This window comes from Sardina pilchardus, chromosome 7 (genome assembly GCF_963854185.1).
Source record: "Sardina pilchardus chromosome 7, fSarPil1.1, whole genome shotgun sequence".
NCBI classification, from domain to species: Eukaryota; Metazoa; Chordata; class Actinopteri; order Clupeiformes; family Clupeidae; genus Sardina; species Sardina pilchardus.
The window spans coordinates 7631106-7646105 of record NC_085000.1 but is presented as its reverse complement, the minus strand read 5'-3'; the positions used below and the strand labels follow the sequence as shown (position 1 = coordinate 7646105).

Genomic DNA, 15000 nt, shown 5'->3' with positions numbered 1-15000 from the left:
TCTGTCTCTGTCTTTGTCTGTCTGTGTGTGTGTGTGTGTGTGTGTGTGTGTGTGTGCGTGCGTGGGTTGTGTTTATTAGCAATTCTCTTACATCCACATACAGGAGCCTTTTATTGCTCTATTTCTCTCTCTTTCCCTTCTCTTGTCTGTTTTCTATCTCTATCTCTCTTTCTCTTTCTCTTTCTCTCTACCTCACTCTTTTCTGTTCATCCTCATCATGTCTGAAAGTTGTTAGTTATTCTGTGAGGCTTAGATTTCTCCCTGTGTGACAGTACAGTGCAGGAGCTAAACTAAACTCACAGACAGACAGACAGCTGAGGAAGTAACTTATTCACGTCTCTTGATTGTCTGTGTGTGTGTGTGTGTGTGTGTGTGTGTGTGTGTGTGTGTGTGTGTGTGTGTGTGTGTGTGTGTGTGTGTGTGTGTGTGTGTGTGTGTGTGTGTGTGTGTGTGTGTGTGTGTGTGTGTGCATGTGTGTGGCTGTGTGCATGTATATAAAGATTGAGCTGTTTTTTTCCCTCGCTGTAGTAGCAGCTGTCTCATGTCTCAGAGAGAGATGATGCATACTGTAGCAAAGAGCTAAGAATAGAAATCTGTATTTTAATGCATTCTGATCATGCTGAACACCGTCCTGATGCAGAACAGCCTGCTCGTGTTTCAGCTAGTGGCTCTTGATGAAGGACAGTGGCAGGCTTGGGATTGACCCAAACAGACCGCTGAGATGGAAGAGCTCAGTCCACCTTATCATAGCCCACACCACGCCACACCCATCCACCCAGATGAGATGAGGGTGATCGTATTAGCCACTGCCCTAGAAGCACCCACGCCACACCTGTTCATTAGCCTACTGCCCGGCCTTTACGGCTAGCTACGGTCAAGGCTGTCTGACCCTAATGGCTAATGGTATTCTAAGCATCATAAAGCTGTTAGTTATGGCCAGGTTATTCGATTGGACGAGATGCATTCCTTGAGTGCTGATATTTACTGTAGCATAATAGCACTGTGACATTTTATCTCTTCAGAGAAGTGACGTGCACACTTACTATGAGTTGATTGGCTTTGCTTGGAACTGGTGGAGATGTGAATTGAAGTGAGGATCATGAATAGAACTCAAACAGTATGATAATAACTAACTAATGTAATATTATTTGGCCTGTCACAGAGAGGCGTAACAGTCCAGCTTTAGAAAGTCTTGCCACATATTTGTCTCAACCATTCACTTAATCAGCTGATTCTAATTAGAACAACTCTTAAGCCAGGTAGATCAGTGAAAACACCTGTGTGTTAAACGCACAGGTAGAGCCAATACATGGCAGGACTTTAACTTACATCTTTGGCCTGTAATGATCTCTCTTTCTCTCTTCTCTCTCTCTCTCCTTCACTCTCTCTCTCTACCCCTCCCTCCATTGCTCCCCCTATCTCTTTGACATATTGTATTGTTGCAGATGTGAACGGAGCAGATCTCTCCTGCAAATACTCGAACTGTATGATGGTTGATGTTACATGTTGTATGTTATGTCATTGGCCTGTAATGATCTTCTACTGACTCTCTCTTTCTTTTTGTTCCCTCTTTTCACTCAATCTCTTCCACATCTCTTTCCATCCATCCATTCATTCATCTCTCTGTTCTGTCCATCCCTCCCCTCCTCTCTCAGAAAGCGTACTGTGGCCACTGCAGTGAAAGGATATGGGGCCTGGGGAGGCAGGGCTACAAGTGTATCAACTGCAAACTGCTGGTTCATAAGCGCTGTCACAAACTCGTCCCTCTGACCTGTCAAAGGCATATGGTGAGTACTGCACGCACGCGCGCACACACACACACACACACACACACACACACACACACACACACACACACACACACACACACAGATATACAGTACACACACACACACACACACACACACACACACACACACACACACACACACACACAGATATACAGTACACACACACACACACACACACACACACACACACACACTGTCTGTTTATTGACAGTGACACACATTTATGTATATTAATGACAGTGTAGTGACGTATCCCCTGTGTTTGTGTTTGTGTGTGTGTGTGTGTGTGTGTGTGTGTGTGTGTGTGTGTGTATGTGCGTGCCAGATTACTGATAGTCACATACCTGTGTGCGTGTGTGTGTGTTTGTATGATCACTGACAGTGACGTACCACGTACCTGTGTGTGTGTGTGTGTTTGTCAGGATCCAGTCATGCCCTCCCAGGAACCCGTGGCTGACGAGCGGAGTGAGGAAATAGGGCGCCCCCCAGAGGACTCGGAGGACACAGACGGAAGTAGGTCTCCCTCCCTCCCTCTCGCCCTCCCTATCTCCCTCCCTCCCTCTCTCCCTCCCTCCCTCAAGGTCGTTCACTCCTTCATTCACTCGTTTGTTCCCCTCTGCCTGATTCCCCTCTCCCTGTCACAGAAGAGGTTGCCCTCAGCCAGAGGCTATTTATCTCTCTCTCTCTCTCTCTGTGTCTGTGTGTGCATGCTTTTCAATGTAAGGATTTGTGAGACTTTTTGTTTTCATGAATGGGAGAAAAGGTGTGTATGGGTGTGGATGTGGATGTGGATGTGGATGTGTGTGTGTGTGTGTGTGAGAGAGAGAGAGAGAGAGAGAGAGAGAGAGAGAGAGAGAGAGAGAGAGAGAGAGAGAGAGAGAGATTGATTGAGAGTGTGTGTGAGAGACAGGGAGAACACTTGTGATAGTCAGACTTAGCTCTGACCCAGTTGAGGGATGGCTAGAATGTTGCTTAATGAAAGGATATATTGTGATGCCACCTTGTGGACAACGTATGAACTTCATGTTATGTCCCAAGCCAGACCAGTTTCAGACTCCATTTATATAAAATGTTAATTATATAGAGTAGTTTCTGGTTTCATCTAATGGGGCATGCTTAATTCCCTCTAGTTCTTGTGTTATTTATTATAATTGTTCTGTTAACATTAATATCTGTACAGCTGTTAGTGCATTTCTCAAAACAATTCGAGCAAACTGCACCGCCTAGTGGATTACCTGCAAAAGCACATATCTTGATCAAAATCTTTATTTAAACCTCAAAAGCAAATATTTTATGATAAGATGATATGGAATTTGAACAATCAGTTTTGGGGTTTTCAATTCTGAGAATGTACCAAAGCAACTGAGAAAAATTGAGCACAGTTTTAGCAGATGTGTTAGAACTTTAATAGATAGATAGATAGATAAATAGTTGCATTGTTTTTTTTTTAAATTAGTAATTAGTTTACTAATCTATCATCTAATAATTTTAAAAGGCTAACGGAGAAAACATTGGAGAACCCTTTTAAGTGACCCCAAACTTTTGACCGGTTGTGTTAATAGATAGATAATGCTTTGCAAATCTCACCGATTTGCAGCTTGTAAATATATAAACAAACAACATAACATGGAAAACACAACAGATGTGTGTGTGTAGGGGTGGGTGGGTGTGCGTGTATGTGGGTGCGTGCATGTGTGTGTTTGCGTGTTAGCGCGCGTGTGTGTGCAGAGGGAATACTGTGTGTGTGTGTGTGTGTGTTATGTTATGTTATGTTATGTTTTCACACCCTTTTCTTCTTTCCTCCAGTCTTCTTGCCACACAACCGAAAAGTGGACCAGACTGAAGACGACTCAGAGGTGAGTGCTCACACACAGCAGTGCCAGTGACCAGCGCTGACTCTCTTTAAAAGCTCTAATGCAGCACCCAGTCCTGTGGATAAACATGCCCACATGCATCCTGCTTCACGGTCTGGTAGCCATATTGTTGAGGTCAAGTTCCACTTAATGCTGGTAGCCATATTGTTGAGGTCAATCCTCTTAATGTTGTATCTTATGGCTGTGTCTCAAACCGCCTACTTACACACTTCAAATACTTAGTATGCAATGCAGATATTGGGCGATACTAACCATTGAAAAGTGGGCACAACGCAAGTAAGTGCTTAGTGCACACTAGCAGTGTACTGATGGAAGTATCCGGTTTGAGACACAGCAGATATCTTCATGTTCACATCCAAACGTCACACTCAACACTGCAACTGTCACTTGGGTTGTAGAAGCACAGAATTTGGTTGGATAATTCAAAAACAGTGCAAGTTTTCAGACCCTAGTTTTCAAAAATTTGATATGTTTCAGACTCATCTTGAAATCGATTCAATTCATTTTTTTTTTTATCATCAATCTACACACAATACTCCAATACTTCAATCTACACACAATACTCCTGAGCTTCTCTCAATCTCATCTTCACAAAGGAACTCATCGCATTCATAATGACCACTGGGTCCTTGGCTACATCTCTGACCAAGGCCCTTTGTCCCTAGTTGCTTGTTGGCTGCAGAAGACTGTTGGTTGTTCAAATATGTTCCATTTGTGCATGATTGAGACTACCGTGCTCTTGGGCACTTTCAATGCTGCAGACATTCTCTTGTATCCTTCTCCAGATCTGTGTCTTGATACAATCCTGTCTTGTAGGTCTATGGACAGTTCCCTCAACCTCGTGGCTTGGTTTTCAGTCTAACATACACAATCAACTGTGAGACCTTATATGGACAGATGTGTACATCTCCTAATAATGTCCAATCAATTCATATAGGCACAGGTGGACTCCAATAAAGTTCTAGAAGCATCTCAAGAACCATTGACAGAAATAGGATGCATCAGAGCTCAGTTGCAAGCACCATAACAAAGGGCCTGAATACTTATGCAAATGGGATAGTTTCAGTCTTTTATTTTTTATGCATTTACAAAACACCCCAGACATCTTTTTTTTTAGTATGGACTATTATGTGTGGATTGATAAGTAAAAAATAATTGAATCCATTTTAAGATGAGTCTGAAACCTAACAAAAGGTGGAAAACAAGACAAATGGGCCTACTTCTTGCTTTAAGATGGCTAATAGGTGTAGAACTATAAAGCAGAGTATAAAGCAGATTCCTGCAGGTGAAATGTGAAAACCTTGAGCTTGTGAATTAAAAAGAAGAAGAAATCAAGGCCTTGGAGGTTTTTGAAAATAGACATACAGTAACTACACGTGGGTCATTGAAGATTCTTGAATTTACTTATTTAGTGGGAAAAAGACCACAAGGGCAAAATACCACATAGTGTGCCATCACTGTAACACCATAACTGAGAAATCCTCCTTTTCATTTCTGTTTCCAAGCTTCTGGAAAGCCACCTAGCTTTTGTCTCTTTTGTGTTAGTGCCTAGAAATTCAGGGAATCGTTCCTCGAGAGTCCTTGAAAAGTCTTTGAATTAAATGATGTTTGAGAAGGTGTGGGCACCCTGACAATGGATGAAGTTTGTCATTGCCAGCATTATGTTTTGTGATTCTAGAAGTAAGCAAGAATAGAACTCACACGTAAGTCTCTGTATGTTTGTACCAGTAGGCAAGGATGTTTGTATATATATAAATCAATTTGTGCTGTAGAAGGAGCATGGGCCTATATATGAAATGGAACTTTGTGTGTGTGTGTGTGTGTGTGTGTGTGTGTGTGTGTGTTACAGGAGCTGAAGGCAGTGGTAGATGGCATTGACGGAGTGAAGATCTCAGAGGGTCTGGGTCTGGGAGACTTCGACCTGATCCGGGTCATCGGACGCGGCTCCTACGCCAAAGTGCTGCTCGTCCGCCTCAAGAAGAATGACCAAATCTACGCCATGAAGGTGGTCAAGAAGGAGCTGGTCCATGATGACGAGGTGAGAGTGTGTGTGTGCGTGTCTGCGTCTGAGTGCGTGTGTAGCTCTTTCTCTCTTTCTCTATTAATGTGTTTGCACTGATATGTGTGAAAGCTCTAGTATATATTCTGTATGTGTGTGTGTGTGTGTGTGTGTGTGTGTGTGTGTGTGTGTGTGTGTGTGTGTGTGTGTGTGTGTAATTTAACACAACAGAGTTAGGCAAGCTAATGTTGATATTTTCATTCTCTGGTCATTTAATCCTTGCTTAACCTGATATATATTTGAGATATTCTGCCCAATGAGAAATGCTCAAATCCAGACATGTTCTTGGAAATAAAAAAAGAACATTTAGAATGGAGAGACTACTGTCAGCCACTAGATGGCACTGTGGGTTTAGTGTTTCTATTTTCTTTCCCCCATTCTGGTAACCCAGACTGTGGGCTGATGTACTGTAGATGAACACTTGAGTACGTCTTTACTGTTCATGCTTGTACTCAGCATCCGTACAAAGAAAGTTCTGTTGTGAACAGCATGTCGGATGCCTCTGATCGCTATTGAAACATGACTAGAAGTGATACCATAATAATGTATTAATGCATGCATGTAAACACACATGTTAATATATTTATATTGTTTTTCAGAATCACATTAAATATGGGCACCCAGTGAGAAAAAAGGGAATTAGTAAAGATTGATTAATTAAGATGAATTATGTTACTGATACAGCCAATTCCACAGCAAGTAGTCACTGAACTAAAAGAACAGTAGTATTTTCAATAAGTCAGAGGGCATGTTTGAGGATGCAGCATTAATGAATTATACATGCTAATGAATACTGTAAATTAATATTATGCTCTACAATGACTACCAGTTGTTGGTCTTGACCAGATTCACACCCACATACGGTCCTTTGTATAGATTGTATTCCTCTTCCTACTTTCTCTTTACATCCCTTTCTTTTCATCAAGCGCTTCCTGAGACACCTCCTCCCCCCTCTCCTACAGTATGTCTCTTATGTGTGTTATACTGTATATCCTTGACTCCTCTCTCTCACTCTATGTCTCTTATATGTGTTATTCTGTATATCCTGGACTCCTCCCTCTCTCTCTCCCTCTCTCTCTCTATGTTGGTGTAATTTACTGTGTGTAAGTCTCACTCAATTACACTAAGTCTCTCTCTGTTTCTATCTCTTTCTTTCTCTCTCGTGCTCTCTCTCTGTGGCTGTGTGTGTGTTTCTTGGTGTAATTGAGTGTGTATGTGTGTGTGTACTGTGTGTGTGTGTGTGTGTGTGTGTGTGTGTGTGTGTGTGTGTGTGTGTGTGTGTGTGTGTGTGTGTGTGTGTGTGTGTGTGTGTGTGTGTGTGTGTGTGTGTGTGTGTGTGTGTGTGTGTGTGTGTGTGTGTGTGTGTGTGTGTGTGTGTGTTTCTTGGTGTAATTGAGTGTGTGTAACTACAGCTGGAGGCTGATCTCTGACTCTAGATTCTAAATTCTGAATTCAACCCCAAATGAACTCCTGACCCGTCCTGTTACCAAAGGCACCCATGAGAGACAGAGGGAGGGGGGGGCTTACACACTCATACACACACACACACACACACACACACACACACATACACACACACACACACACACACACACACACACACACACACACACACACACAGAGAGAGCGAGAAAGAGATAGAGAACCAAAACAGAGCGCAGGATCCATTTGATTCTGTGTGCTCATATAGGTCACGGCTGGGCTCTGGCTATCTGGACGCTGTATGCCATTTCTCATATGAAGCCTCCACTTCCTGATAAACACGCTTTTGAAACGCGGTTCCTTCGTTATGAAGGCCAAATAATACATGATATATGTTCAAGGACATTTTTATTAGGAACCAGAATCCACAATAGTGCTTTTTCCTCTAACTACACACGTCCGCGCGCGCACACACACACACACACACACACACACATACACACACACACACACGCACACGCACACGCACACGCACACGCACACGCACACGCACACACACACACACACACACACACACACACACACACACACACACACACACACACACACACACACACACACACATTGGTGCTTCTCCAGTCTGCGGGGGAGCCGATGAAGTCATGCTGTAGAGCTGTAGAACTCCTGTGGGTTGGCCTTGGTTCCTGTGCCCACACAAACCTGTGCAGGCACCAGGAAAAACTTTAAACACACACACACACACACACACACACACACACACACACACACACACACACACACACGCACACATGCACACACACTCACACACACACTCTCACACATAAACCTGTGCACCAGGAAAAGGATACTGGTGTGGGATGCGAGTTCCAGAAATGGAGTTAGAAACACACGCACTCACACAAGGCAGCACACACACTCACACACACACACAGAACCAAAGAAAATAAATAAAATAGGCAAATTAATATTCCTTTTCCTGGACAGATTATTAAAGCGTTATTCAACAGTGTGTGCAGTATGCGAGTGTGTGTGTGTGTGTGTGTGTGTGTGTGTGTGTGTGTGTGTGTGTGTGTGTGTGCGTGTGTGTGTGTGTTTCATGTTTTATGTTTCATGTTTCATGCTCTCCTGCTCCTGATCGCTCTCTGCTGCCTTTTGACAGAGACAAGAGACACAGTTCAGCTCTATTTATCTCCCTGTGATTGAATTCTATTAAATTCTATTCTATCAAGAGTTCTATTCTATTCATTCTAGTAAGTTCAGACGAGTGGCGTCCAGATCGATTCCGTTGGTCCTGTAAGCAGAATGAGCGCAGGAGTCCGGTCTGGAAGTGCAGGCAGCGGAGAAGAGGTCAGACTTCCTCTTTAGCAGGAAGACGCTCGACTGACACGGAGCACTGACCGTTTAACCTAGTCTAGTCGAGCACTCTCAGACTCCCTGCCAGAGACATCCTACACACACACACACACACACACACACATACATGCACACACTCAAGGGTTGCACCCCTGTTGCTAATCCGCTTGAGAGGGTGGAGTTCAAAGGTCGGAGGTGAAAGAGGAAGCAGAGGGGCAGACAAGGCTGACGGGGTCAGGAGAGGTGGGGGGATAGAGGGAAAAGATAAACGAGTGAACAGCTGTGTTCCTCCTGTGTGACTGTCCAGCGCTCTCTCTCTCTCCCTCTTTCTCCCTCTCTCTCTCTCTCCCTCTCTCTCTCCCTCTATCTTCCGTTTGTCCAGCCTAATCTGCTTCCTCGGCTCTCTGTCCGGCCGGAAATTAAATCGCTCTGATTTATGCAACTGTCTGTGTGTGTGTGTGTGTGTGTGTGTGTGTGTCTGATGCAGGATCATCCAGTGAATTCTCTCCTCCTCAATCTCATTCCTCTCTATCCAGCTTTTCATTTTTGTCTCTCTCTCCATCTGTCTGCTTCTCCATTTTTTCCCTTTCTCATCTATAGTATCTGTGTGTGTGTGTGTGTGTGTGTGTGTGTGTGTGTGTGTGTGTGTGTGTGTGTGTGTGTGTGTGTGTGTGTGTGTGTGTGTGTGTGTGTGTGTGTGTTGCACGCGCGCGCTTGCATTTTTAAATCTATGACCTGACCTTTCTTCCTCTCATCATAAAGCTCTCAGCACTCTGGTGTGTGTCTTTGCTTTGTTGACATGTTTATGTTGATCTGTTTGTTACTTCTTCTGCTCTTCTGTTTGTCTCCCTCTTCCTCTTCCTCTTCTTCTTCTCTTCTCCTCTCCACACCAATCCTTACTCAGAAAAAGCGCAAAGACAAGGTGCTGATCTTAGCCCAGTAGTGCAGGAGGTAGAGATCCTAGCCTTCCTTTAGGGCCCACAGGGGCCTGCTGTAGAACCTATACTGTAGCTCCCGTGGTTCTCCGATGTGGACACTGGCTCTGACCAGTTGCAGGACGTCTGTCATCAGCCGTAGTCTGACCTAAGGCCCTCTCCGATTTGGCCAAACAGAGCTGAACGTTCGTGGTGAACGATTGAATTATGATTGCAACATTTTTGTGTAAACATCCTAAATTGCAAAACTTCTGTGTTGCTCCGGTGTCCTTCATCATTCTAAATTACTGTTTGCATGAACCCTTAGTCCAGCCTCCGAGTTGGTTCACCATGAACTACTGTACCTCCTTAGCCCGTTTGAGTGTGTTTGCAGATGTTCACAGTGAACTTAAAGCAAATGTACAGTTAGAACATGTTTGCAAACACATTCACTTTTGTTTGGTGTTTTGAACGCACCTCAAGCTAGCAGCTCTGCTAGTGCGGGGCCATAGTCTGTGTGTGTCTGTGTGTGTGTTTGTGTGTGTGTGTGTGTGTGTGTGTGTGTTTGTATGTGTGTGTGTGTGTGTGTGTGAGTGACCATCTGAGTACTGACTGCTTATCCCTGCCTCTTCTGAGAAACCTCTGTGTGTTTGTGTGTGTGTGTGTGTATGTGTGTGTGGAGCAGGATTGTGCAATTTTAACTTTACCAGGACAGCCTTAAGGCAAGCAACTGTGTAGTTGCATCTCCAGAATATAAATGAGTAAAGGTGTTTTGGTGGCGACCCACTTGATATGAGTGCCATAGAGTGCCATAGAGGGAGGATGCTGGGGATGCTGTCCAGTTCTATTCCTTGTACTCTGGCACTGCTAGTGTGTGTTGTTGATATCAAGTTTGTGCCCGGAAATCTATTGTAAATCAGCTTCTTAGTGTTGTTTCCAACTGTAGAGAGTCTCTGCGACCACAGTCACACCAACAACCGCAAAACTGTAAACAGTTGAGTGCTGTTGCGTAACCGTAGTAACCGGTTCTAATGACGTGTAATCACCAGGGCTTATGGCGTTTGCCCTGCCAGTTGGAAACGGCTGGCCTGCTGGGCTTATGGTTTCTAATGAAGCCATTTTCATAACGTCAGCCCAAGCGAAAGGGAGTATGAAGGAGTGTGTGGTACCGAGCTCAGGAACCTCGGTTCAGACCCCATGTAGAGGAGAGCGGGCTGATGGGTAAGATTTACTCGACAACTTCAATTGCCCCTGCAAACATCTGGAGCATCTGGCACATGTGGCCCCCAACGCTACACACACACACACACACAGACAAAAGGATACACACGTCTCAGTCCACTGCAAATAACTGTGTTTATGTAGTCGTTTATCACGGGGTAATCATGCCTCTTACACAAGACTACATCACCGTGAACCCCAGACCCAGACGTTTTCTGGCACAAATCAGGCCACAGCTGTAAAATGATCTGAAGGCCTTGAGGATGAAATGAAAGAAGCGAAAAGAGGAGTTCATGTTTTATAGATGGCAAGCTGTGATGCGTTCCGTACCTGGTGCTGGGAAAGGCATCTAGAATCCACTTCAGTATCAGAGGCCTGGCGAAGGGAGGGGGTGCTGTGTGCACATGGATTCTCAGCTGTGCAGCCGAAAGGAGAGCAGCAATCTGTCTGTCTGTCTGCCTGCCTGCCTGCCTGCCTGTCTGCCTGCCTGCCTGCCTGCCTGTCTGCCTGTCTGTCTGTCTATCTGAGGACTGATGGCTCACCTCTGTGTCAGACATGCACCGGCGGCAGCAGCAGCAGCTGTGTATGTTCTCTTTCAGTTCACTCAACATTGACCAATGGGAGTCATTCTTAGACCAGTTTTTTTTGCGGGTCACTGCCTATAAATTGCCACTTCACAAGAAAGCACTTTGTCTTTGCATTCTTCAGTGATCACGAAAACCTCGAAGCACACTTGAAGCAATCCTCCAACAAACCAGCGATACTATGCTCGCCAGCATGCTGGACTCAATGTCCTCTGCAGAACTTTGTCGGCGTCTTTGTTTTTCGGCTTGAAAACCCGAAGCAAGAGCCTTTCTGAAGACTGCCTTAAAGAGAGCCTTGTTGAAGGCCACAGTGTTCCTCTCAAGGGGAGTACAGCGGCAGATTACCGTGGTTTCCCAGCTCCTTGTAGCCAAGCTATCCCCACACTGGATGAGGTACTGTACAGTACACTAACTGCATGAGTGCCCTGGGTGCCTGTGAGTAGCCCACCTGTGCTGGCGCCTCCTGTCCCCATCTGATAGCGTATCTGACCACAAGTGACCACAAGTGGACAGTGCTCTGTAGTCGCTATTTATGACCACCAGCCGTGTGCTCACAGCACCTCAGGGGTCAGTTCTCAGAGTGAATGCCAGTCCACCGCCTGACAATGAGATGCTGTGGTGTATGTGTTCCCATACAGTATGTTGACGTTGAGTGAGCTCGACTGAAAGAGAACGTACAGTATGGTTATGAATACGACGTTAAGCTTTTCTAGCTCCATTGGCTCTCTGGACGCCTGAGGGATATTTATTTGCTGGCCGCTGGCAATAAATGGCCACAGCTTGAGAAACGAGTCCTCTTTAGGCACTCTGAGGTGATCCAGTGGCTTCCACTGCCTAAAGAGGACTCATTTCTCACAGTGTGGCCAGTTATTGAATAATTAGAGAGGGGTGAATAGAGAGTGACTCCTGTTGGTTAACTCGTGAGAGTGCAAGATCATTCTTCAGTTCTAATATGTGTGTGTGTGTGTGTGTGTGTGTGTGTGTGTGTGTGTGTGTGTGGTGTGTGTCTCTATATCCTGCTGTCGTCTTGACTCCAGGTGTGTGAGGTGTCTGGTGTGGCAACTTTACCTTCCCACAGGAAAGGCAGATATATTCTTTCAGCATCTCAATCCAAAAGTTCACTTTGTGTGTCCCTTTGTGTGTGTGTGTGTGTGTGTGTGTGTGTGTGTGTGTGTGCACGAGTGAGGCTAGGCCTGGTCTTGTCGCTGCTATATTGATGGGGATGACAGCCCCACATTCCTCATCTAATCTTCTCCTTTCCCTACTTCCATCTCTCCACCTCTCTTCCCTTCTCTTCTTCATCTCTCTCTCCCTCTCTCTCTCCCTCTTTCTCTCCCTCTCTCTCTCTCTCTCTCTCTCTCTCTCTCTCTCTCTCTCTCTCTCTCTCTCTCTCTCTCTTGCCCCCTCCCTCCCTCTCTCTCGTGTGTAGGACATAGATTGGGTGCAGACGGAGAAGCATGTGTTTAAGCAGGCCTCCACCAACCCCTTCCTGGTCGGGCTTCACTCCTGCTTTCAGACAGAGAGCCGGTAAGACGCCAGCACTTGCAACACACACACACACACACACACACACACACACACACACACACACACTCACACTCACACACACACACACACACACACACACACACACACACACACACACACACATACACGCCACACACAGACACACACACACACACACACACACTCACACTCACACACACACACACACACACACACACACACACACACACACACACACACACACACACACACACACACACACACACACACACACACACACACACACATACACGCCACACACACACACACACACACACACACACACACACACACACACACACACACACACACAGGAACTTAAGCAACTGAAGCCACCAACGAAGAAGAACACCTGTTTCAGACAGACATGCTTTGGATATGGCAGAAGTACATACACAACAAGGATACCTAGAAAACATCAAAACACTGGTGTGCAAAAACACTGACCTTTGCATGGGAAATTCACACAGCACAAATGTGACACTTCGATATGCCAAACATGATGTAAGCACAACTCAAACATAGGGTGCGCATGCACACCACACACACACACACACACACACACACACACACACACACACACACACACACACACACACACACACACACACACACATTTGTAAACATGAGCCAAATGCAAATCAAGCACTGGAAAAATGGCAACATCAATGAATGCTCAGCCAAATTGCAACAACTAATATCTGCCAAACATGATTTAAGTAGAAGTTAAACATAGAAGTCACACACACACAAACACACACACACACACACACACACACACACACACACACACACACACACATTCCATAACCATGGCCCAAATGCAACACAAACATGGGCCAAATGTTGTACAAACACTTGTCATTCACATCCACACACACGCACATGCACACGCAGACGCACACACACACACACACACACACACACACACACACACACACACACACACACACACACACGCACACAGTTCAAATAGTAGCTGGATTTGAACACTTCCGAGGTGAGTCGATTGGTTCCTGTTCAGATTCATTAGAACTGTACAGATGATGGCTTTCCTCATGACTACTTGTAGTTGTAGATTAGTGGTTCCTTGCATGCTGCCAGTGCTTTAGTGTTGCTGTAATGGGAACTTAGGCTACATTCATGTTACCTGGCTCAGTCCACAAATCTGATTTTTTTTTTGTTGCTCAGATTGGATTTGGCTGTTCTTGATGGTTCACATTCAGAATTACAAGTGGCCTGTATTTAACTCCACTGAGAACCCATCAGTGTTCCAAAACACCACACGCGTGCACAAGGCACATTGGTGACAGAATTATATTGCATTCCAAACAACTAGATTGTTGGATATTTTAAATTTCCAGGTTCAAACGTTAGAGGTCACTGTCTTTTCGCTGGGTTTGTACATTCACACAACCCTGAATAAAAGTTTATAAGAATGTATGCTTTTTTTAAGGTGTGTAACTAGTCTGTTTGTTGACGAGTAGCAAAGTGGCTTAGTCTCCTCTGACAGTAGCAGCTCTCTCTCAAAAAAAAAGTGAGAATGTGCTTATGCTCTACCCCATGTAATCTAACACCACCCTGGAAATGGACAAATCTGTGTTTATGTCTGGATGTATGTATATTTGTGTGTATCTTTAACTCTGTGTATGTGTGTTTGTGTGTGTGTCCATGATGGAGCGATAGAGGAGAGAGGGAGAAGGGGATGCAAGGACAGCCAATGGGAGATAATGTGTGTGTGTGTGTGTATGCGTGTGTACTGTATGCGTGAGTTTGTTTGTGTTGTGTGTGTTAAAGTGTGCGTGGGAATTCCTCTAGTGTCTTTGGCATAGCTTGATCTCAGGTTTACACAACGTACCCCCTGTGAGCTGCATTGTTAGACGCGTCTTGACAGATTTATGTTGTTTCTCGGAAACGTCTTCTGTAAACACATCTCATATCACAGTTTCATCACACACACACACACACACACACACACACACACACGTCTGATGTTTCCTCCTTCAGGCAGGCATCCAACTTTGGCCAAATGTGATTGCTTACTGAAAGGTGCAGGGAAGGCCAGAAGTATAGAGCTGCTCCTGCACTCTGAACTCTTAAGGTAGACGAAATCCACTGAGGATTTTACATACTGCCAACCAAACAGATCTGCCCACACACACACACACATACTCATACACATACATACACACACACACACACACACACACACGCACG

At 45.0% G+C, this 15000-nt stretch overlaps 1 protein-coding gene across 2 annotated transcripts in view; it reads left to right on the top strand.

Annotated features, from left to right (window-relative positions):
• Positions 1 to 15000, top strand: part of prkcz (protein kinase C, zeta) — a 136699-nt gene that overhangs the window by 84644 nt on the left and 37055 nt on the right. For both annotated transcript variants that reach the window (XM_062540544.1, XM_062540543.1), the window contains 5 exons: positions 1656 to 1787; positions 2213 to 2303; positions 3597 to 3646; positions 5514 to 5702; positions 12668 to 12765. In XM_062540544.1, the coding sequence (XP_062396528.1) occupies positions 1656 to 1787; positions 2213 to 2303; positions 3597 to 3646; positions 5514 to 5702; positions 12668 to 12765 (560 nt within the window). The remainder of the gene's footprint in view (positions 1 to 1655; positions 1788 to 2212; positions 2304 to 3596; positions 3647 to 5513; positions 5703 to 12667; positions 12766 to 15000) is intronic.